The sequence below is a fragment of the Phaseolus vulgaris genome, chromosome 8, assembly GCF_051622355.1.
Source record: "Phaseolus vulgaris cultivar YP4 chromosome 8, ASM5162235v1, whole genome shotgun sequence".
Lineage (NCBI taxonomy): Eukaryota > Viridiplantae > Streptophyta > Magnoliopsida > Fabales > Fabaceae > Phaseolus > Phaseolus vulgaris.
In genome coordinates this window covers 7,630,149-7,652,382 of record NC_143505.1, presented here as the reverse complement: position 1 = coordinate 7,652,382, position 22,234 = coordinate 7,630,149, and the positions used below count along the sequence as shown (strand labels likewise).

Sequence of the window (22,234 nt, the reverse complement as noted above, 5' to 3'; positions counted from 1 at the left end):
TCAATCATAAACAAAGACATTATATAATATATAATTAGGTTGCAAATTTTATCTTATAAAGTAATATTTTATAAAATTAAATTAAATTTGCTTCTGTGATGGAAAAAGTAAGATTTTATAAAATGAAATTAGATTGATATTGATTTTGTTTGTGTGATGGAAAGGAAGGAGAGAAAAAAATGAAAAAGGTTTGGGAAGAAGTGGTGGTATTGATTTAGGTGGCAGCTTTTGAGTAATGTGTCCGTTGCAGTGGTTGGTTTGACAAAATTGTTAATGGGAGAAAAAAAAGGAATTAAAAAAAGGAAAATTGGGATGAAGTCAAGAGGAAAAAGCTGGTTGGTGATGCCGCAGTTGAAAGCAAAATGTCAAACGCTACGATTCAGATTTTTGGGAACTGAGGTTTGACAGCTCTTCCTCTGCTCCTCGTTCCTTGCGACACCATCTATTTTCCTTTTTCTTTTTTTAATCCCTAACCCTTCAATCATTCATCTTCCACCCTTTTCTTTTCACCATTTTTTAACTTCAATTGCTACTTCAAACACAACTCACCTCACAGCAATAACACACTACCTACCACGCTTCCATCTTCTTTCTTCTTTCTTTCTCTAGCTACCTATTCTTTAACATATCATATGCTATGCTATGCTATGTCTCCAACACAACACAACACATTCATATTCATCTCAAACAAAACTAACGTATGCTTAGCAACATATAAATAAAATCAAACCACACAAGGACGAACCACTAGCCGCCGTGGCTAGTGTTATCCCTCCCAACAAGCCTCTTTTGCAACCATCCAAAAGCCAAAAGGCATAGAGAATCGTGCTGGAGAGAGGTGGGAAAATGGGAATCCTATACCCACTGTCCCAATCTTCACAACGTTATCTCCTTGTAACTTTGGCCGTGCCATAACCCCTCTTACAAAATTCAAAACAAACACACACATGAACTTGTTTTAAGCCATGCCCCCCCACCCCTACCCAGAGAATTATTTGACTGGCAAAAAAAGCAAACACACACGGACACACTCCACAACAACCTCAAATTTTTCCCCTTCTCCTGCTTTCTTTCCATGATCTGACTGAACAAAACCCAAATCATCACCTCGTTTTCCATTGCCCCTCACTTTCTACAACCCCAAATGGCTGCTTGCGCTTTGTTCAGTGGTGGCACGAACATTACCGAAGATGGCAATGTTAACAACGGGAGTGGGAGTGCTACTAGTCCTCTGACAAGTGCATCTAACTCTAGCAACATGAGCAACGAGGAGCAGCAGAACCTACATGGCAACATGCCGCAGCCTCATTGTGATAGAAAGATGGTGAGGAAAAGAATGGCTTCTGAGATGGACCAAGTTAACGTTCATGTCACTCCACCACACAACGCTTCCTCCACAACTGATTATCCTAGGTTTCCTCGTAGAAGCACCGCCAACATGAACATGTCATCCTTAGAAAAAGGGTCCACCACCACAGCTACGTTAGCCGCAGGTACTTGTAGCAATAGCAATAATAATAATAATAATAATAATAATAATAATAACTATCATTTTAATAATAGTAACCATAATAGTAATAGTGGAAGTATTTCGTCAAGAGATAACGTTGCCATTCCAAATTACCCCACTGTGACGGTCACAACCAACTACTCCACTATGTTGCTACCTTCTTCCACCACCATCAATTCCTCTGGTGTTGCTCCAAACTACAGTGCTCACCAACACCATCATTTCCAAGGACTTGTTGAAAGTCAAAGCCAGGACCAGCAAAACCCCGTGCCTGCAGTGTGTGGATTCTCAGGGTTACCACTTTTTCCATCTCAAAGCCAAAGGAACCGAGACAACAACACCGCCACCACCAACGTAAGAAGCAGTGGTGGAAATATTGTCGACGTCGTTGCCTCTTCTTCTCCTTCCATGGATGACACTTCAGCCGCCACGAGTGGTTGGATCGATGGTATATTGAAGGATCTCATTCACAGTTCCAACAGTGTTTCGATTCCCCAGCTAATCAGCAACGTGAGGGAGATTATATACCCTTGCAACCCCAACCTTGCAACGATTCTTGAATACAGGTTGCGTCTTCTCACAGAGTCTACCCCACAAAACAAAAGAGGCACAGAAGGGGTGCCTCTTCCTCCTTCCGTGTCCTCAGTGAAGCTCATGAATAATCGTGTGGATGGCATTGTTCCTAATTTGCACTTCACAGATGCATCAGGTGCTGCTGTGGTTGTGAATCAGCACATGTTGTCCAATTGGGGTGTGCCTCCAATCACTCACCACCATGATAACAACGGCAACAACAACACCAACACCAACAGTAACCCTTCAGTTTCTTTGGTTACTTTGCCTTCACCGCCACCACCACCCCATTATTCACCGCCACAAGAGAAGCAGCCTCACCCTCAAGAGGAAGATCTAGCCGCAACCAACAGTGCTGCTGAGGTGGCACTCACAAGAAAGAAGAAAGAAGAGTTGCGGGAACAGAAGAAGAAGGACGAGGAGGGACTGCATCTCCTCACCTTGCTGCTTCAGTGCGCTGAAGCAGTTTCTGCTGAGAATCTAGAAGACGCCAACAAGATGTTGCTAGAGATTTCCCAATTATCAACACCGTTTGGCACATCAGCCCAGCGTGTGGCCGCTTATTTCTCGGAAGCCATTTCAGCAAGGTTGGTGAGTTCATGTCTGGGAATATATGCCACTTTGCCACACACCCATCAAAGTCACAAGGTGGCATCGGCTTTCCAAGTGTTCAATGGTATCAGTCCTTTCGTGAAGTTCTCACACTTCACAGCAAACCAAGCTATCCAAGAAGCTTTTGAAAGGGAAGAAAGGGTGCACATCATAGATCTGGATATAATGCAAGGGTTGCAGTGGCCGGGTTTGTTCTACATTCTAGCTTCAAGACCAGGTGGAGCCCCTTATGTGAGGCTCACGGGGCTTGGTACTTCCATGGAAGCACTCGAAGCAACGGGTAAACGTTTATCTGATTTTGCAAACAAACTTTGCCTCCCCTTTGAGTTCTTCCCAGTGGCCGAGAAAGTTGGGAACCTTGACCCTGAGAGGCTCAATGTTAGCAAAACCGAAGCTGTTGCAGTTCACTGGTTGCAACATTCCCTCTATGATGTCACCGGCTCAGACACCAACACCTTGTGGCTCTTGCAGAGGTAGGTGAAGGGTTTTAGTCCATTCATTCATTCATTCTACGCATTGCATGGGTTTATATTACTCCTTGCGTAATTTGCATGATCCAGAGGGAGTTGAAATAAGCCGAGTGGGGTTAGTACATAGGGAAATAGTCATAGTACTTTTCATGAAAGAAGTCCCTAAAAATCCCTTTTTTACCTTTATAGGCTCTAGTACTCACTTTATGTCTCTGCCCTTTTCTTTTCTAAGGAAGATCGGGAACAATGATTATGTCTCGTTTTGAATTACTCTCTGTTGCACATATCTTAATGGGGGAGAAACAAAAAAAATAACAAGAGAACTGTGGAGTGTATATAATATGTAAGTTTTGAAAGAAAGGTGATGGGTGTGGTGTATTTATTATTACTTACATTGTCACTGTATAATTTCTGGAGTTTGAAGGCTAGTTAGTGGAAAGATCAAGAAAAAGTTATAGCTTTAAGTAGTTATTGTAAGAGTTACTGGATATAGTAAGTGGGAATTGAATAACTGTGTAAAGATACTTTACAGACGTTGCGTGGACTATTATTCTAATTTGCGATGCTGCATTTCTTGCATGGACCTGTGTTATGCAGGCTAGCACCTAAAGTGGTGACAGTGGTAGAGCAGGACCTAAGCAACACTGGTTCATTCTTGGGGAGGTTTGTCGAAGCCATACACTACTACTCGGCGTTGTTTGACTCTCTCGGGTCTAGCTATGGGGAGGAGAGTGAGGAGAGGCATGTGGTGGAGCAGCAGCTATTGTCTAGGGAGATTCGCAATGTGCTAGCTGTTGGGGGGCCATCGAGAACTGGGGAGCCAAAATTTCACAACTGGAGGGAGAAGTTTCAGCAGTGTGGATTTAGAGGTATATCTCTAGCTGGTAATGCTGCCACTCAAGCAAGTCTACTACTTGGTATGTTCCCATCGGAGGGTTATACCTTGGTGGAGGACAATGGCATCCTTAAACTTGGTTGGAAGGACCTTTGCTTGCTCACTGCTTCAGCTTGGAGACCTCCCTTCCATGGTGGCACTGCCATTACCCATCACAATTAGCCTTTTTTTTCTGTTGTTGGCCTCATTCTAATCCTATGTAGCATCCATCACTCTCCCTTGTTAATTTAGCGAGAGATTGTTAGGTGATCCCAAAGCATGTGATTTTTCTTGCCTACTGTGTACTGCTTCAGCATTAACATAAAAAAGAAGATATAATTAAAATAGGAAAGAGTGAGACCAAATGGTTGAAGGGGTACCCCACATGAAGCAAGAAAGTTCTCTTGCTCGGGGAGCACTTGAGAGTTTTTCTAATAGTATATTTTATTAAGAGAACTTCTAAGGATGTTACTATTATATTCTGATTTTAATGGCTACCCCCAATGAGTGGGTTGGTTGTTAGTTGCTGATTTTCTCACTATATGGATAGAGTTGGTTTCAAGTGTTACCTGCAGTTTACCACTAATGTAAAATTTTGTTACCTCAAATTGATCTGCCATTGTTGGTTGTTCAGTTTGGTTTGTAGCAGTGACTTGAATGGCTTTTCGACCGCGTGATATAGCACGAAGGAAAAGCATATTCTAAATTTGGATACTTTCATTTTTCTTTTTTCAAGGAGCCCTGTTAAAAGAGATCTATACCATAAAAAACAAATTCACTGTTGAGGAATCCACATTCATTACTTCTGTTAGGAACATTCAACGGTCTTTTTTGTGAACACCTTGTGCTTTTCTTTCTTATTTATAGCACAATCTTTTGTTTCAGGAAAAAGGAAAATCAAAAGCTGCACATTCTAAAGTAACATGGTACTTCCATTATTTCTCGGGGAAACATTGCAATCTTCAAAATGATATATTTTGTGCATTAAAATTTACTAAACCACGTCCTGAAAACTAGCGGTGAACTTTTATATTCGTGTAAATTTTATCTAAAGTTTGATGTGTTATTAATCCATTTGGGTTTCTCAAATATTACTTCATACAATTGAAAGCGAATGAGGAAGTTCAATTACATCGAGTTGTTTTTTTCTAGTATGATGTGAATTCAGCTAAATTATTTATTTATTAATTTTCTTCAATTACGAAGAGGGTAAGATCGAAGTAAAAGACGAAAGACTCCATTAAATTTGAAGTTTGAGCCTGACAACAATTAATCAAAAAACATTGGGACTTCCTGCGTAAGAAACTGTTTTCGAGGTAGTATTCAAGAAAGTGGTAAAAAGTTAGAAATCTAAAATAATTTAAACTAATGCATACACTAATCTCGAATCCATACCTAACCTTATTATCCCCTCAGCGCCATCCAACGGTTCTTCCTCTCTAACAAATGCTCTGCGAATATATTGCAAACCGCATTAACCTTTAAATAGAGGTTGGTTTGACCACCAACCTGCCTTGCGCTCTTCCTATGTTTCAACCCATCATGATCAGTTACGAGAGACTGCTCTAGTAATTTGCCTAGGATCATGTCTTCTACATTTCAAAACAAACTGCACCAGGTGTTCTTATCAGTAACACAATTCAAAAATTTGTATCAGATTAAACTTAAAATATGTTCCTTTTGGATAAGAGTATCTCCATTGGAATTTTTTTAAAATAATTCGTTATAAACAAAATCACTCCTATATAAACCACTCCTTTTAACTTTGGAAAACACATTTATAAAATTTAGCCGGTAAGAAAGTCATAACCAAGCATATTTTACGGAGGTTGTCTACAGTTTTGGCGGAAACTATAGACAATCCCAATCAATCTCATTGTCTCAGCGTATATTCAGTGCATTGTACCACACTTCTCGACCTTGGATACAACAGCCCACGAAAAGCATGTTTCACTGATGCAGTAAACAATAATGAATTGCAAAGAAGAGTAGTTACTGTTAAAAGTACTGCTAGAGGACAAAATTGTTACTTTTTCTTTTATATAGAGCTGTTTGGACAACATTCTTGTCATCAAATAGAAAAAACTTGGGGCAAATTATGAAGCAAAGAACTAGAACGAATAGCTCTACCTGTTTCACAGCGACGAATAATTTACATCATGTAGAATAATAAAATCTTGAAACAAACAATTGTACTGTCTTTATATTTTGAGTTATTTTTCATGGACCACTGCCTTGCTCATGTATAAATCTTCATAGTGCCCACCAGCACGATGGGGGAAAACCTCAACACCAATTAGCTATCTCGAAAACAGTGAGGCTACTCAGACTTCTTGATCCTTTTGCCAGAAATGCAGGGAAGTTTCCAGGTTTCTTATTGACTGATTAATTTTATAATTGGTGTGTTAAGCTCATCACCACCATTGCTTCTTTTCCACAAAGCCCCTTTGAAAACTAGATCACAAAATTGAGCACCCAAAGCACAGGCATCCTCTTGTTTCTTAAGAGCACCCTACAATTTCCAAAACATGCAAGCTTACATAGGAACCATAACTTATTATGAATTTACATTGCATTCACTTAAAAGCTGATCCTCTTTGTTCAAAAACTTCTTCCAATAGCTTTTATACTGTGGAATTCCCAGATCAAGCCAAGGTTTCATTTTCCCATTATAGTGTAGCACTGGAGCTGTCTTAATGGACTGAGACTCAATGGTATAATCATGACCCAGTCCAGACACAACCCAATCATTCAGTGGATATATTTTATTCTCAAAGGCGAGCAAGCTTGCCCGCCATGCAATACCTTCAACAGATCCTTCTTGCATGGTCAACTACACAGAGAAATAGAAGATTAGAAAATGTGCACAACATAAACTTTCTTAAAATTAATTTCATCTAACATTTTTCCTTTAGTCATAAACCATCAAAAGGCTCTCCTATGTAGGAGACTAATCAAAACTTAATAGGCCCAAGTGATCGATAGTGTGGGTGGGGGCATGTTCGAATTTGGGCTAGCTGCAATAAGTCAGGCCGAAAGAAGTTTATAACTTAGCCCAAACGACACGTTTTATTGGTTTATATGGGCGAATCCATGAAGCTTGGCCCCAAATTTGGCACTCCTATTGCCTACTATATTCAACGAGAGTATCTCAATACTGTTATTTTCAACGATAGTGTTTTCTGAACAGATGTATTGCAATTGTAGAGAACTTATTTACTTACCTCTTGTATCAACTTTTTGTAAGTTTGAGTAAGACCAAGTTCTCTCCACCTCCCCAGGTCAATTATGTTCAACCCTGACATCCACGTACAGGAATTGGGGCTGAAACCTTTCTCGCCCAGAAAACTTTTCAGTTGACCCAGCTTTACTGAGCAGAACTCCACTGCACCATTAACTTTATCTCCCAAGTCTATGTTCCACAAGGCAGACAAGTCTTGTTGGATAACAACATCATCATCCAGAACCACAACTTTCTTCAAATTGCTGAATAAATCAGGAAGTAAATAGTGTGAATCAGAAAAAATTGAAAGGTATTCCGTTCTAATCTGGTTCATGGACGGATTATCATAACCACGAAATGAAACACGGAACTCCTCAGGCAAGGATAGATGCAATGGATTTTCCATTTGGCTGTCCAGCTCAACATTCAGCACTTGAACAGCAGCTTCCTTATACTGGTTCCTCAAGAACCAGAGCTTCATTGCGTAATAGTTTTCTCTATCAGTCAACACATGAAAAACCTGATTCAAACTTTCCTGAAACAATGTGCAGCCACAATTAAAATTATTACTATAGTCGCTAATATTCAACCTTTATCAAATACAGACTAGAAGTATAACGTACTTTTGCATGAAATACAGTGGAGTTGATAACTACTGAAGCTGCAAGCACATTATTGGAGAAAATAACATAGTGCTGCAAGGAAGAATCAATAAACTTTTCTATATTAGCCTTTTCTTCGTCTTGTGGGGATTTGAAATATTCTACAGTTAGTTTCAGTGACAGGCAGTGAAGACTCTTCGGCATCGTCTGCACATTAAGTTTATACAAGAATGCACTCTGCTTCATGTGGAAGTTGGCTTCATCCTCGGTTAAATCAAATATTTGTCTCAATTTCTTGTCCACATTGTTGCAGTCCACAGGGACTGATTTTATTCTGGTTAATGTATTTTCCATCTTCTTTGAATAACTCTCAGCCCTGTAAATAATATTACTACAATGTAAAATTTCTCGTACATTTATAGCATTTTAAAAGTGGAAAAAAAGAGGTACTGGTATAGTCAGTCTTGGTAATAAGATGTTATATGCTTAAACCCAAGAGCTTTTATTTTGGAAGTTAGTTCATGAAAATTTCATTCACCGAGTGGTAACTAGTTTAATTTTTTCTTCCCCCGAATTCTTCTGAATATAGTTGAATCAGCACATGATAAAAATTAGCAACTGCACTGTTTGCTTCAAGCCCAAAGGCTTTTGTATGAGGGTGTGCTAAGAGATAATAAAACCAATCAAGTGTCTACACCTAAAACCTTGAGCTTTTAAGGGAGTTGATTCGTGACAATCCTGAAAGGTAAGAATGACAGCAATAGCTTTTGGTTTGAGGTAAAACAACATAGTAAACTCAAAGAAAAAATGAAGTGAGACAAGAAAGAAAGATAAGGCTATGCTTTGGGGAATAATATATTAGACCAATGATTATCTAGGGAACCATGAATGGTGCGAAAATGAGTATTTAATATGTTGGAACTACTTTAAGGACTGTCTGGAAATGTGAAAATCTGGATTAAAAAAACTACCGAAAGCCTGATCTGTAAGCAGATATCAAAACATAAATTAATTATTTTTTATAAGAATACTTGATTGAGGGTGAGATTTACCCTAATTTCAACTAGGAAATTCCAATTACAGTTCAAACAGAATGCAACTCAGACAAGCAAACTTTTGGACAAAGGAAAATTATGTATATAAGCTTACACAGGTGGAAGATCAGCATCTGTGGTAGATTCACTAAGCATGTGCTCCATCTCTTGTATATTCTGTTTCAGTTGGCGAGACAATTTATCTTTCGCTGGGAGTTTTGCAATGCTAGGATAATAAGCTCTAGACACAAATAGTTGGTCTTTCAATTTCTTAATCAGAGACTCTTTCATTTCTTGTCTATGTTCTTGTTGCCATAGGCAATAACTACCAAATGTGAGCTCACACGAATTTCTGTCTTCATTGGTAGAGCTTGTTTTTGGGTGGGTGGCCTCTTCAATATGACCACTGCTAGGATTCTGTTGCAGAATTTAATCAGTTCAAGTCCTTATATGAATGACAATATATAAAATAACTTACGAAGAGCTTTGCTGGAGAATAATGTTGTGTCCAAGTTATATAACTTAATGTTATACTATGTATACTACCTCTGGACTCAAACATAAGCAAAATCAATTACTTTCACACCAATTAAGAATAATAGTTAAGTTCATTTAGTATTGTTGTATTTATACAATAAATAAGTATTTTTTTCTAAATGACCCTTTTCAACTGACCCTTAGTAATATTTATTGGGAATAGTGCTTAGGTTTATAACTCGGGGTATTTTTGAAAAAGTAGCATCAAATAGGATTGAGGTAGTTGAAATTTACTTATATTAAGCTCACCACATGACCTTTATTTTTGCTTATATTTGTGTTCAAAGGGAGTAACACTAAGCCTGTGAGTGCTATTGTGCTAAGCTTGTACTGGTTGTACTATATTGGTGAATGACCTATATTATTATTAGCATTGAACCATTCTGATCAATTAATAATCATTGGAAGATATAGTTTCAACATGGTGCGAGCAAAGCACTACACTTTCCCTCACGACCTTTCCTCCCTTTCATTGAGCAGAGTAGTGTTCCCCCTACTCTGGAACTCTGTCTTGTATACTATCATGTCTTTCTCATCTCAGATTTTCCCTTTTGCAATATTTTTCCCATAACTGCTGCAAGACCCTGACTATGTTTTCTGCTTCTGGTTTTACTGGTTGAAAAAGTGTTAGAAAGCATGACTTTGTCTATATTATGTTAGATTCCAGTATGCTATTAATGTTATTGGATCAGAATCGTAACAGTCACACTAGATACTAGATTTCCACTGGTTTAGACTATTAGTATACTTGGGGTCTGGATCAATATTATGAAGTGGACTATCTAGTTCCATTAGTTGGTTCATGTGTTAAACAAAAGTTTCAACTAATTACAGTAATATATGCGTACATTTGAGGTCGGAGGTGATTGCAGAACATCATTAGGTGGCACCTTAGGACCTGAAAATCATTTAAAATTAGAAGCATAAAAAAGGAAGGAAATGGGATACAAGAAGGTATCATGGGATGTGGGTAGTCTTATCAATGACAGTAGAACAACCTCTTTGTTTATCATCACTGGCAGTCTTATCAATGCTGTCAGCAGAACCACCTCTTTGTTTATCATCACTGGCAGTCCTATCAATGGTGTCAGTAGAACCACCTCTTTGTTTATCATCACTGGCAGTCTTATCAATGGTGTCAGTAGAATCACCTCTTTGTTTATTATCACTGGCAGTCTTATGGATGGTGTCAGTAGAATCACCTCTTTGTTTATTATCACTGGCAGTCTTATGGATGGTGTCATTCTTGTCTTCTTGAGCATATTGCTCGAGAACATCCTGTATGAAATTATTATCGAAAATTAATGATATTGCCAAAATTATTCTACATCTATATGCAGTGTACCCCCACCCACCTTAAGTTCCTACGAAAGGGGGATTCTTATCCTCCTTGCTCTTTTTTTTTTTTTATCTTAGAATTTACACAGATCAGTACATTTATACCCCCATAATACAAAAGAACTGTAATCTATTGATAAATGTGTCATGTTAAAATGGAAAAAGAGTTTAGAAGATTGAAGGAGACTCAAGGAAGGAGTTAATAACACTAAATTCATAATAAATATTCTAATTCTATGGACATCCGAAATTGCAATGCCTCACCATCTGGGTAATCCTTTAATTCTTCTATGTTGAGTATACTTCAGATCAAAAAGTCACACCCTAAATCTTTATCCAGACAATAAAGACACCAAATGAAATTTAAAATTTAAATCCCCATAACACAGAAAATAGAAAATGAACTTGTGTTGGTCTTTGATGAGAAGTAAAAAAGTCACCGAGTCACTGGGTTATAACCTATTTATACAATCAACCATCAAGACCCAGCTAAGAAGGAGTCAGTTATAACTGTCTGAAATGGCAATTATAACTTAAGAAAAAACACAACTAAAGAAAATTCAAAATACAGATTACATAGAGAAGAGCATTCTCTTGCTATACTACTGAATAATCTCATAATCATATTAGGAATGTATGTTCAATAATAAATACTGTTTATACTCACAGTAGCGTAGTATTATCATTTGTACTGTTATTATATAATCAGATTAAATTATATACATTATGTCAAAGTCTCTGAGATAATAATATGTAAATAATAATATTTTATTATATTCTCTACCACTTGCTCATGTTCAAAGAATGAACTTTGCAGGTTAATTCTTTCGTTATTAAATAATCATAAAAATAGAAAGGTAGCTGCACTAACGTCGATGGTTCCAGCTATTGGTTATGGAAATCCAAAGATGCAACAGTATCATAATACAAAATATTTCAAACTCACTACCTTAAATATAATTGTTAGAAAGGAAGGGAGAATTCTTAGAACCCAACGTTTGACAGAGCAATGATGACAGAATAAAGTAACTTAAGTGTTGCTCTGCAAATAACTAAGATATTGGGTTTGCTTGGAAAATCTTCAATATAAAGATTTTTAGGACAGAAAAATAAGAAGGAAAAATCAAATTAGAATTCCATAAATTAAAATTAGTTTATGTATGAGTTAATTTGTAGAATATATTTAACATAGTTCCTTCAAAATCTTATGCTTTAACTCGGGTAAGTTAATTTTAACTTTTTGAGAAGCTAATATCATTTTTCCTTCTTATTTTTTTCTCATAGAGGTGATTATGGAGAAGTTTCTCCAAACAGGACTATACTACACAAAAGAACTAAAATAAAAGCGCAAACTATGTCTTACTAAACAAAAAAGAAAAGCAAAATGAAAGCTACCGATACATCAAAAAGATAAAAAAGTGGAGTTGAACAAGATACAAACTTTTAAATATAAACATGGCAAATAACTACAGCTTAATTGTTGTAAGTTGAATGGCACTGGTTCTTGCATTATAAGGTGGACACTTTTTTATGTAACGTTTATTTGGGGATTTTGGATAGCTTGAGGGTGTCCTACTTAGGAACAATTTCTAATGGTTAGGTACAAATGCTTCAGATAAATGGAAGAGGAACATATTTTGGGATAATGTGAAGTTTATGCAGTCCTTTAATACATATAGTTAGTTAGGATCGGATTATCTTATGCCTCTCAACTATGGGATAGTAAAGCATACATGATATTCTTAAAAAATGCTATGTAAAAAATACTTACCTTGGGCAGCTTTTGATATATTACTTTTATAATGTATTTTTCTTTTTTTGTTCCAGGGAATTCTTATCCTCCTCTTTTGTCTGTACTTTTTATCACTTATTCTTTCTAATGAATTTATTTCTGTACTAAAATTATAATAAAAACAAAAATTCTCAACAACTTACATGGATGGAATATTAAGATTGAAATGGAACTGACCCTCAATCTTTTTGGTTCAAAGTTTAGCAGAGGGGGGGGATTTTAATGAAGAGAATGGGGTTGGAAACTATAGTAATTTACAATTTTACCCTCTAGACTAAAATAAAACCATTAAACTTGAAAAGGATAATTTGGTCATCAAAATTCAAAAACTTTAAGCATTGTTTCCTCCTTCCAACGTCCCCCCACATTAGAGGGGTGGCACAATCAAATGAGGGGTTTATTTATCCTCTTATTTCCCTTCCCTTCCCTTCCCTCCCTTACATTCCCTCCAACCAATAACTCTTCATTTTTCTTTTCAATTACAGTAGGTAGGAATAAATATATACATTTTCCTTCCACAATTAAAAGATATGAGAAAATCAACAATTTATAGCAACAAGATTTATCAACAAGAAGTGCAAAATTTAACCAACACAGTATTATAGAGTACCTTCTTAAGAGTTGGTTCAAACTTTATGATCAATTCCTTCACATGACTTGATTGTTCTCCCTGAAGAAGAAATGTACAAGAAAGGCAAAATGAATTTGACGTTTGGGGGATAAGATTTAACTTTTTGGATGTTTGTGTCATTAGTTCTATCAGATTTGTGCACCAGTTATACGTTCCTTTTGGACTTCATTACTGATCACTGTTTTATGCATGTATACTGATTTATACTATTAAATGAACGAAATACTAGCTCATTTTTTGTTTGCTTTGAAAATATCACAAATAATAATACTCACCAATTTAAAATTAGAAAAATACTCACTCATTTGACAACTTACAAAAAACAACTTATGCCATTATTTTTTCTGCAATTGTGGCGACGACAGTAAGTTGACCACAACTAAATCAGTGAGGTTATGACCAACAATATTCTAAGGTATACACTATTTTGTTGTGTACAACAATAAGCACCAAGGTTTCCTGATTACTGATACACAATTAAATAGATGAATTTATTGCTCATTTCTTTTTCTGAGAATATCCCGTCAACAATTGTGCACACAAATTAAAAGTTTGAAAAGTATTCACTCATTTGACAACTTCAAAATACAAGTTACGCTGGAACTTCTATCCATTTGAACAATTTGTCACAACTGTAACTAGACCACAACTTAATCAGTGAGGTTACTATGATCAACAGTATACTACCTAAGAATGCTAGAAGAAATGGACGGGTACCAATAAGTTGAAAACCACCATACCTCAGACTCATTATGACCAACATCATGTCTATCATAACTTTCAAGACTTTTCTGATTCTGATTTGAAAAAAAAAACAGAGGTGAAGGGAGAATAAAAAAAGCGACATCAGTACAGGAACACCAACATGGAAAGATTGTAACAATTCACAGACACTATTGTTGAATTGAAAGCTTACTGAAGGAGAATTCTTCTGTTCATATACATATCCTGCAAAATTGCAATGATAAATGAATCCCAGAGTAAGGAAAAAAAATAAAAGAAATCAAGTCAAGGCACAAGATTTCGATCAGCAGAGCAAATTCAACTACAAATAATGGTGCATTTATGACAACTAACAATAAGCTCACATACATTTTGCTGATAAATGGATGTAAATACATCCAAAGCACGGTACATAAATTTTAGAATTTCACTCCATTAGAGATACATAATTATAACAGAAAAATGCTATTTGCAAAAAAAGTGAAATGCAGATTATTCACTAACTCAAAATTGAATGGAATTACTTCATTCACAATTTCACTCACATGTCTACAAAAATTAAAAAACAAACCATTGATTGTAACATACGTCCTCCTGTGCTGTGAGGTTTTCATGATTCAATTGTGCGTACATTTGTCCTGTAATGTGAGGTTTCATGATTCGATTGTGGCGTACATTACTTTCCCCTCGTAAACACGATTTTATTGTTACTATTGTTACGACTATTAGGACAACATTTAGATGCATTTTCTTACATGCTGTTTTTCAAACAGAATTAGAGCTTCACATCACAAATGCATTATGACATTCAATGCAAATATTTATTACACAGATTAAAGTGAAACTCTAATTCTGATTAAGCAACAACATCAAATTCACCTTATCGCTGTACCTAAGTTTTATTTTTTTCACTATTAGAACAAAACGAAGACGCAGATCTTTCATTGAATACAAAAGCGTTTCGAGCTTGAAGCAACACAACGGAAACGAAACTCAATTCATTGATTAAAGCAAGCGGAGATTCGGTGACGCCGTTTCTTGCTCGGGGACTGAAAAGTTTAGATCTAAAGCGTACTGCAGTGTGACGAACGAAGAAGAACGATAAAATAAAACAGAGAAATAGGAGGCTTAATTGTCGCGGATCTGGCGCGAGAGGAAAATGTGGAATAACAGAAGAGCGTTAATAGAGAGGAGAGAGGAGAGAGATCTCGGCGAGATCGTACCGGAAGAGTGGAAGCCGTTGTGGAGACCGAGCAAGAAGACGAGAGGAACGAGCATGGAGAGAATGACGAGACCGAGCACCGCAATCACGAGCCCTCTCCACCGTCGTTTCGCGGGGACGCCGTACGACGGAACCGCGCCCAAACCACCGCTCTTCATCCGAGTTTGTTTTTTTTTTCTTCCTCTTTCTTCTCTCACACTCTCTGTGGAGATAATATACCTCTCTTTTTCTGTCTTTGTTTCTTTCCCTCTCACTCTACTTCTCTCTCGCTTTTCAGTTTTTTTTTTTTTATTTTAATTTTTGTTCATTTTGGGATATTCGTGTGTTCGGTTTTTGTGAGCGTATTATTGGACTCCAGTAATACATTTTTTTTTTAAAATGGTATTTGCTGTATTTTAATATTTCTCAACCGCCGACTGAGGAGTTAGTTTTATTTTTCAGTAACATTTTTCGCTCCTCTACATGCTTCCACTGGTGGACTAGCGTGAGCCTGGGTCCAAGCCCTACGATTGCATAGTGCAATTTGAATAGATGGTTTAATGGCGGGTTAAGTTGTTAGATTACCGGTTGGGGTAGGTATTCGGTAAAGCTGTTATGGGAATTTGCAGTAAGTGGATACGTGTGAATTAAATTGAAATTCATTTGTATCATATATGTTTTTCTATTCTATAAGCTTTTTTTATTATTAAATTTAGAGTTTTACTTTTTGTGTATGTTCATTTTGAATATTTTAGACCATCCATTACTTCAAATCATCTAACAATTTTATTATATATAACAATTTAAGAAAAAAAACAAAATATAGCTAAGGTAAAAAATTGATATCATGTAAAGCATTTTATATCAAACAAGATCATATGGGATTTGATGAAAAGTCTAAAGTTAAAGCAAAATTATTTTATTTTGTTCTTATGCAAATACCTTAAACTAAAAAAAACTAAAACCTTTCACCATTTTTTTTGTTTTGTTTAAAGAGATAAATAATGTTATAAAGGATGTGAGATCTACTTATTTATTTAATATGTTCAAGATATACAAAAACAAGAGAAACCTTTGTTTATGTGCAACTAATTTGTCATTACTTTGTATATTTATTTTTATTATGAACAATCTTTCCAAGTAACAGCAGAATATGAGCAAGGAAGGTGTACAAAATTGAACAGGAGAAAAATTCCTTGTGTAGTTCTTAATCCTGAGTGATATAAATTATCAGGATATTGAAGACATTAATTAACTAGTCAAACCTTTAAACCATGCACCAAAAAAAGAAAAATAACATCAACTAAATGATTTGATGCTGTGATTCTTAGAGACCAAAGGGAGATGTTATGAATGTTTCATATTTTCTATTGCACAAGTAAAACCAGTCTCTTTTGTCCATTCCAAACACCTGAAACCAAAGCAACATAAATCATAATGTATGTGGAAACTCGGATATTCTAAACGAATTTGAATTTTCTTATGGAATTTTGGTGTTATCTTTTTAGTGTACTTTCAAAAAAGAATCTGATTTCATTATAAACTCATACTTTTATAATATAATTTATATTTGGATCTCAATATGATTTAATAAAATAAAAAATTTATTGATTAATGTGAGAAGTTATATATATATATATATATTATAATGTCTAATGAAAATTCAATCTGATGAAGATCGGGAAAGCATATAAATATGGTTATGAATTGTCTCACGGTTGATCATCAATAAAGGATGTGACAAAAAAAGAATTGTCAAGAGATAGATTGAAAAAAAAAAGATTAAAGAAACTGCTCACGTAAGAACGCTCATGGATCAAGGTAAATCTCTATTTCTATTATAATTAAATATGATGTGTGAGAATCATAATGTGTAGGATCCTTAAGATGATGATGTACATTATTGTTTCTTACCGTAAGTTGTTGATCTTATAATGAGAAGCTCCGATAATTTAAAATAAATAATATATTATTAGCTCAACACAAGATATAAGCACTTCTAATAAAGACAAATAAAATGAAATGATTTTTTCATAGGCTAAAATTAATTTATGCATAAACTAAAAAATGTAAAATAGATATAGGAGAAAGTTTTTCACAAATTAACTTAACATATACTAATTATTTTAAGTTATGGAAAAAATGATTTCAAATTTCCTTTCTATAAGTGCTTACGGAAAAACTTGTCCAGATAAAACTCATAGAACTCCATGCTGTGTGGACAAAACATTTCCTTTATCAAGCTTTTAAAATTATTCTTAATTTTCAAGTGGTCTTGGGTGTTTTTTTTTTTATATACCGGATCGGATTGTACAATCCATAGCACCCCTTAGTATAATATGTATTATAGATTGCACAATTCAAAAGGTAGACCTGGATTCGAAAGTGTCTTTCGAATTGTTCAATCCATAACACATTTTGAACTTACAATTCAGATTGTACAATCTAAAAGACAATTCCAAATTTGGGTTTACCTTTTGAATTTTACAATCTAAAATACATGTTATAATAAGGGGTGTTATAGATTGTAGAATACAAAAAGATATTTTTGGATACAATCATGGAGGTGTAAATAGAAAAAAAATATTTTCAGATTGTAGATTTTGAAATGTTTTTTTAAGAAAAAAATATTTTTGTGTGACCTATATGATAGTTTCTTCTTGCACCCTTATGTTTTTCTTCTTACACCTCTACATTTTTTTCTTCTTGCACCCCTACGTTTTTTCTACTTGCACCCACAAGGTTATGCAAAGACAAAATTTTCCCTATTATTTTTTAAAAATCCTAAAATGCACTTAACGGACTCCATTCCTAAAAATCCTAAAACCATCACTATTCTTTTCTTCTTCTCACATATTGCACAACTACACTCTAGGAGTCCATTCCTCCCTCAACCACGCCTTTTCATCTTGCATTTTTGTTGATGGTTTAGGGTGGTCTTGACAACTTAGTGCTTGACGATTTTCTGAAGGTAAGTAAATATTTTGGTTTTTGGACTCGTACTTCCATTTTTTCTTTGGATTTTTGTTTTCGCAGTTCAAAAGTATTATTCCAAACAATGCAGTCTGGTAGCTTTACGGAATAGAGAATCCATATTTTTTTTTCATTCCGGATTATGGAATCCGTAGAAATCCCGGATTGGAGAATTAGTAAATCTACTGGATTAATGCTTTTGGCAACATTCTGGATTGGTGCTTCTATAATTGTTTGTTTTCAATCAAGGTTTTCTTTTTTCTTAATCATGCAAATTCGCTACCAAGTTATTTAAGCAGACATGGGAAATCAACAATTTATGAAATCTTTGCTTCTGGAACATCTCCTCATTCAGAAAACTAAATGATTCACTTTTGCATTGATGAATTTGTAGCACATTCCCATATCCCTATTTTTGGGTAACCACAAAAACTCCATAACCACTAATGCTCTTAAAAAAACATAATTCTTACATCTAGAACCCAAACAATACTTCGACAATGTAACCCACTCCTCCACCTTGCTCCGCACAACTAAAATGACCCCTCCACCAACGCCCAAGATGAATGAAGAAGATGAACAATGCCAAACAAACTCCACCACAGTGCTCTTTTCCAAATAAAAGGTCAAGGCAAATTTTGAAATTTTTAGAATTGTGGAGGTGTAGGAAGAAAAATGTAGCGGTGCAGGAAGAAGAAGCCCTCTGTTTTTTTTTTTTTTTTTTTAAAAAAACGGGGTGCAGGAAGAAGTAGCCCTCTATTTATTATTTTTTTTTATAAAAACTTTCATAGTAGGGGTGCAGGAAGAAGAAGCCCTCTATTTATTTACTTAACTTTTATAGAAGTTCTTTAATCTATCTTCTCCAAAGTTGAAATGTGTGAGTCTATATTGGAGAAGTTCAATTTATTTGTCACCTTACTTTCTTTTCCGAAATTAATAGAAAAGTTTATCTAAATAGAACCTAAATAACCTATATTCATCATCCCACTGTAATTTTGTTCAATTGCATTCAGGAGATAAAATTAGAGTAATTATATTATTTTTAGTAATTACTGTTCGTTGCATGTGAATTTATTTAACTACGCTATATCATACTACTTCTATCCTGTTTTTTCTTTCCAACTACAAGACCGTACCCCAATTTCTAACACTGAAGCCGTGAGATTCCAGAAACACGAGGTTACTCAAATTCGAAGACGAGGGAGAGAAACAACGTTTGAATTTACAACTGTTTCGTTTTTTTGTAAGTGTCGTAGTACAAGGTTTTTGAACTTCTGTTATTACAGAACCTAGAAAGGGAACTTGCAGAGTGATGCACTTAATCCGTTAATACTCTATCTGTAAGTTTTGAAAAATCTTCACACTCCCTTTTTCTGTCAAGTTTTGGTCATGAAAGTTTGGCATCTTGCTTGAGAAAATAATTGCTATTAGACAGGAATAATAAGTTGTTTGCATTTTTCTTTATAAATCATGTTAATAAATAAATTAGTTACCAATGTTTGTATTAAATTTTAGGAAATGGAGTAAGAGATCTATGCTTCGTTTTTGGCTGCTTGTGCTTGCTTATTGTGATGTGAATCTTTTGATTTATTGGTTAAAATATCATAGGAGATAACAGGTTCTGGTTTTGATCAAATACTTCAATGATGGGCACCTACTGCAATAATAACCTAGTGTGCAACTTGTATTACCCACACTGCTCAATAACCCATTGTGGTGTTCTGACAAGAAGAGACTCATTATGCCAAAACCCAATTTATTTTGGTTTCCACAAACACCGTTTTGATTCAGTACTAGCTGGTATTGGTATGGAGGAAATTATTAAAGAAGTCAATGAAGAAAATGAAAGAAGGTTTAGGTGGATTGAGGTTGGGAATAATGTCACAATAGAACAACGACAGGCCATATCTGAACTTCCCTTCAGGATGTCGAAACGAAGCAAAGCCTTGATGAGACAGATTATATGTTTTTCTGCAGAGAAAGGCACCATATCTGATCTTTTGGAATCATGGGTGAGGATTATGAACCCTATCAGAGCAGATTGGCTTTCAATTCTGAAAGAGTTGAGCATAATGGAACATCCTCTTTACCTTGAGGTATTTCACATTTTTTGTTTCCTTGATACAATAGTTGCAGTGAGGTCTTAACTTACGCCAACTATCCAAATTCCAAATGGCATATGGCATATGGTAGTGTTTTATTTACACCATTGGTTTTGTTGGTTTTAAATGTGAAGTCTCATGCAAAGAGGCCAGTTTGAGGTTTGTGTATTTTTTGTATGTTTTATTTCTTGCAGTCTAAAATTATTCTGTCATCTATACACATTTTTAGGTGGCAAAGTATGCTCTTCAAGAAGAATCCTTTGAAGTCAATATTCGTGACTATACAAAGATAATCCATTATTATGGAAAGCACAATCTACTAGAAGATGCTGAAAATTTTCTCACACTAATGAAGCAAAGGGGCTTCATCTATGATCAAGTAATTCTGACTACCATGGTGCACATGTACAGCAAGGCTGGCCGTCATGACCAGGCCAAGGAGTATTTTGAAGAGATCAAATCACTTGGCGAACCTTTGGATAAAAGATCATATGGCTCAATGATCATGGCCTACATCAGAGCCGGAATGCCTGAAGAAGGAGAGAATTTACTTCAAGAAATGGAGGCACAAGAAATAACCGCAGGCAGTGAGGTTTATAAGGCACTGCTTAGATCCTACTCTATGATTGGCAATGCCGAAGGTGCACAAAGGGTGTTTGATGCAATTCAATTGGCTGGTATCACCCCAAATGATAAGATGTGTAGTTTGGTTGTTAATGCTTATGCAATGGCTGGACAAAGTCAAAAGGCTCTAATTGCATTTGAAAATATGAGACGAGCAAGTATCAAACCCACTGATAAATGCATAGCTTCAGTATTGGTTGCTTATGAGAAGGAAAGCAAAATAAATACAGCATTAGAATTTCTACTAGATTTGGAGAAAGATGGCAACAAGATTGGGAAAGAAGCCTCTGCAGTATTAGCTAAGTGGTTCCGAAAACTAGGGGTGGTGGAAGAGGTGGAGCTTATTTTAAGAGATTTTGCCACCGGCCACCAGATAAGCTAATGTAGAAGTTACTGCATATTATTTATTTGAAGCTTAGTGGATCCATTTTAACTGTTTTGAAATGATTTAATATGCAATGCAATGAATATTTGAACTGTTCTGGAAATGATTCTTTGATGAAAGTTACTCGATGCAGTGGTACTCTACCTTTGAGATTATCATGAACATTATGCAATATGCACTGTGAATTTCTGCTGTTTTTTCCATCCCTGACCAAGCCACCAGAGCTACTAGATATAAAGATAATGAACCTATGCAACCCCTTTTCCTTTATCATTGCACTTCTCGTGGCTGAAAATTCTACAGTGGTAAGTTGTAAGACGTGTATTGTTCACTTCTTATTTACTCTTCTGGCCAAGACTAGCGGTAAATCAATTTCTCTCTGTTCTATTGTAACATGAACAATCATTGAATGTATTGTGCCCTTTCGTGCTTAAGTTCTCAGATGAAGGTAAGTGCATGATTAATAAAGATTAAATTTGTTAAAATGTTTTTTTTAAATGCTCTGAAAGTAATTGAACATTTAACTAAAATAAATCTGAGCATTTACATCTCGAAAGTGACAACTAATATTAGAGATTAATCACATAATTAGTGAACATATTAGGTCAACAACCCATAAAGAGGACACTACAATAGGACTTACTTGGATCTACTCTAGTCATTCGTATAAGTAGGGATCCAACACTATTGATGTAAATAGGTAAACACAAACAGCCTAAGATAATAGGTAATTGAGCTTTCATTATTGCTATATAGTCTTCAAATACACCGAGAATTAACTTAAGCATTGAAGTATATTTACAGGTACTCTTGCTAAGACCAAAACAAAAACCAAAAACTGAGATCAAGAGTTAAAAACACCGAGAGTCAAAATCAGACTACAAGTGCACAAGACAACACAAAAGTTCTACAGTTCGATTTGGCAATACTAACATTATTTTTTTACATGGGAGTTATCTCTAGTCCACCAAATCACAAATTAATTAATTCTTATGGTTGTACAGTGACTTTGACAACAGATGAATTTTCA

At 35.5% G+C, this 22,234-nt stretch overlaps 3 protein-coding genes across 5 annotated transcripts; 2 read left to right on the top strand and 1 right to left on the bottom strand.

Moving 5' to 3' along the window:
* Window positions 1-353: 353 nt before the first annotated feature.
* On the top strand, window positions 354-4,607 carry SCR (GRAS family transcription factor). Its single transcript, XM_068631346.1, has 2 exons — window positions 354-3,168; window positions 3,763-4,607. Exons 1-2 carry the CDS (start codon window positions 1,145-1,147, stop codon window positions 4,220-4,222), a joined length of 2,484 nt encoding a protein of 827 aa, XP_068487447.1. The 5' UTR covers window positions 354-1,144; the 3' UTR covers window positions 4,223-4,607.
* A 1,443-nt stretch (window positions 4,608-6,050) lies between these two features.
* On the bottom strand, window positions 6,051-15,457 carry GAUT7 (galacturonosyltransferase 7). The gene is made up of 10 exons (XM_068629177.1): window positions 15,143-15,457; window positions 14,113-14,144; window positions 13,937-13,993; window positions 13,176-13,235; window positions 10,434-10,713; window positions 10,284-10,333; window positions 9,014-9,315; window positions 7,886-8,240; window positions 7,264-7,797; window positions 6,051-6,872 (listed from the first exon to the last, which is right to left on the bottom strand). Exons 1-10 carry the CDS (start codon window positions 15,297-15,299, stop codon window positions 6,597-6,599), a joined length of 2,103 nt encoding a protein of 700 aa, XP_068485278.1. The 5' UTR covers window positions 15,300-15,457; the 3' UTR covers window positions 6,051-6,596.
* A 3,500-nt stretch (window positions 15,458-18,957) lies between these two features.
* Window positions 18,958-21,307, top strand: LOC137825623 (pentatricopeptide repeat-containing protein At1g01970). Of its 3 annotated transcripts, none has more exons than XM_068631338.1 (3): window positions 18,958-19,433; window positions 19,702-20,189; window positions 20,425-21,307. In XM_068631338.1, the coding sequence occupies exons 2-3, from the start codon at window positions 19,737-19,739 to the stop codon at window positions 21,199-21,201; spliced, it is 1,230 nt and encodes a 409-aa protein (XP_068487439.1). In that variant the 5' UTR covers window positions 18,958-19,433; window positions 19,702-19,736; the 3' UTR covers window positions 21,202-21,307. The 3 variants fall into 3 exon arrangements, with proteins under 3 accessions (XP_068487439.1, XP_068487440.1, XP_068487438.1); XM_068631339.1 differs by having other exon boundaries at window positions 19,196-19,433; window positions 19,712-20,189; XM_068631337.1 differs by having other exon boundaries at window positions 19,209-19,336.
* Window positions 21,308-22,234: the final 927 nt, after the last annotated feature.

What these genes read in the sequence shown, in the direction of transcription:
- SCR (XM_068631346.1), top strand. Translation starts at nt 1,145, where the DNA reads ATGGCTGCTTGCGCTTTGTTCAGTGGTGGCACGAACATTACCGAAGAT. An exon ending in ACCTTGTGGCTCTTGCAGAG is followed by an intron (nt 3,169 to 3,762) that starts GTAGGTGAAGGG and finishes TGTGTTATGCAG; the next exon opens with GCTAGCACCTAAAGTGGTGA.
- GAUT7 (XM_068629177.1), bottom strand. Translation starts at nt 15,299, where the DNA reads ATGAAGAGCGGTGGTTTGGGCGCGGTTCCGTCGTACGGCGTCCCCGCG. An exon ending in TTGGTCATAATGAGTCTGAG is followed by an intron (nt 13,236 to 13,936) that starts GTATGGTGGTTT and finishes TTTCTTCTTCAG; the next exon opens with GGAGAACAATCAAGTCATGT. An exon ending in CAGTGATGATAAACAAAGAG is followed by an intron (nt 10,334 to 10,433) that starts GTTGTTCTACTG and finishes AATGATTTTCAG; the next exon opens with GTCCTAAGGTGCCACCTAAT.
- LOC137825623 (XM_068631338.1), top strand. Translation starts at nt 19,737, where the DNA reads ATGATGGGCACCTACTGCAATAATAACCTAGTGTGCAACTTGTATTAC. An exon ending in AACATCCTCTTTACCTTGAG is followed by an intron (nt 20,190 to 20,424) that starts GTATTTCACATT and finishes ACACATTTTTAG; the next exon opens with GTGGCAAAGTATGCTCTTCA.